Consider the following 536-nt stretch of genomic DNA (forward strand, 5'->3'; position numbering starts at 1 on the left):
GAATCATATATATATATATATATAATATCAATCAAATCCCCCTTCTAAAATCCCGGTTTGAAAAGTTAAATGTAGGAATTATTTACAGACCTCCATCCATCCTTTTGCAGATAACTGAAGGCTCCATCAACAACACTTGCAAAGAACTGCCCTCCTGTGATGAAGAGGGTATTAATGGTGACTAGTCTGCCTCTTAAATTGGGTGGCGAGACCTCAGCGATGTACACTGGCACTGTCATAGAAGCAATGCCTGTAAAGAAACCATAGAAAATAAGCATAAGACATTGACTCAAATTTCCTGTTGTTGTTATAAATAGAAAACACACATATAGACATCTATGGGCTTCTCTAAGCAAACATTTACTACATATGTAAAGATTTCACTTATAATTAATTTGGAGCTACTGCAGATAAGAATGTGGGTGATACTAATCTCTGAGTTTCTCTGCTATTCATAAGGTGTTTGGAAGAGATCCATATTTGTCCCCATTCCAAAGAGAGGTAACCCAATGGAATGTGGAAATCATTGGACAATA

The 536-nt window shown here is 36.4% G+C and overlaps 1 protein-coding gene across 1 annotated transcript in view; it reads right to left on the minus strand.

The window, feature by feature from the left end:
- Window positions 1-536, minus strand: part of SLC2A13 (solute carrier family 2 (facilitated glucose transporter), member 13) — a 536,393-nt gene that overhangs the window by 436,936 nt on the left and 98,921 nt on the right. The window contains exon 2 of the mRNA XM_006865299.1: window positions 91-250. Within this exon, the coding sequence (XP_006865361.1) occupies window positions 91-250 (160 nt within the window). The remainder of the gene's footprint in view (window positions 1-90; window positions 251-536) is intronic.

This window comes from Chrysochloris asiatica, unplaced genomic scaffold, assembly GCF_000296735.1.
Source record: "Chrysochloris asiatica unplaced genomic scaffold, ChrAsi1.0 scaffold00077, whole genome shotgun sequence".
Taxonomy (NCBI): Eukaryota; Metazoa; Chordata; class Mammalia; order Afrosoricida; family Chrysochloridae; genus Chrysochloris; species Chrysochloris asiatica.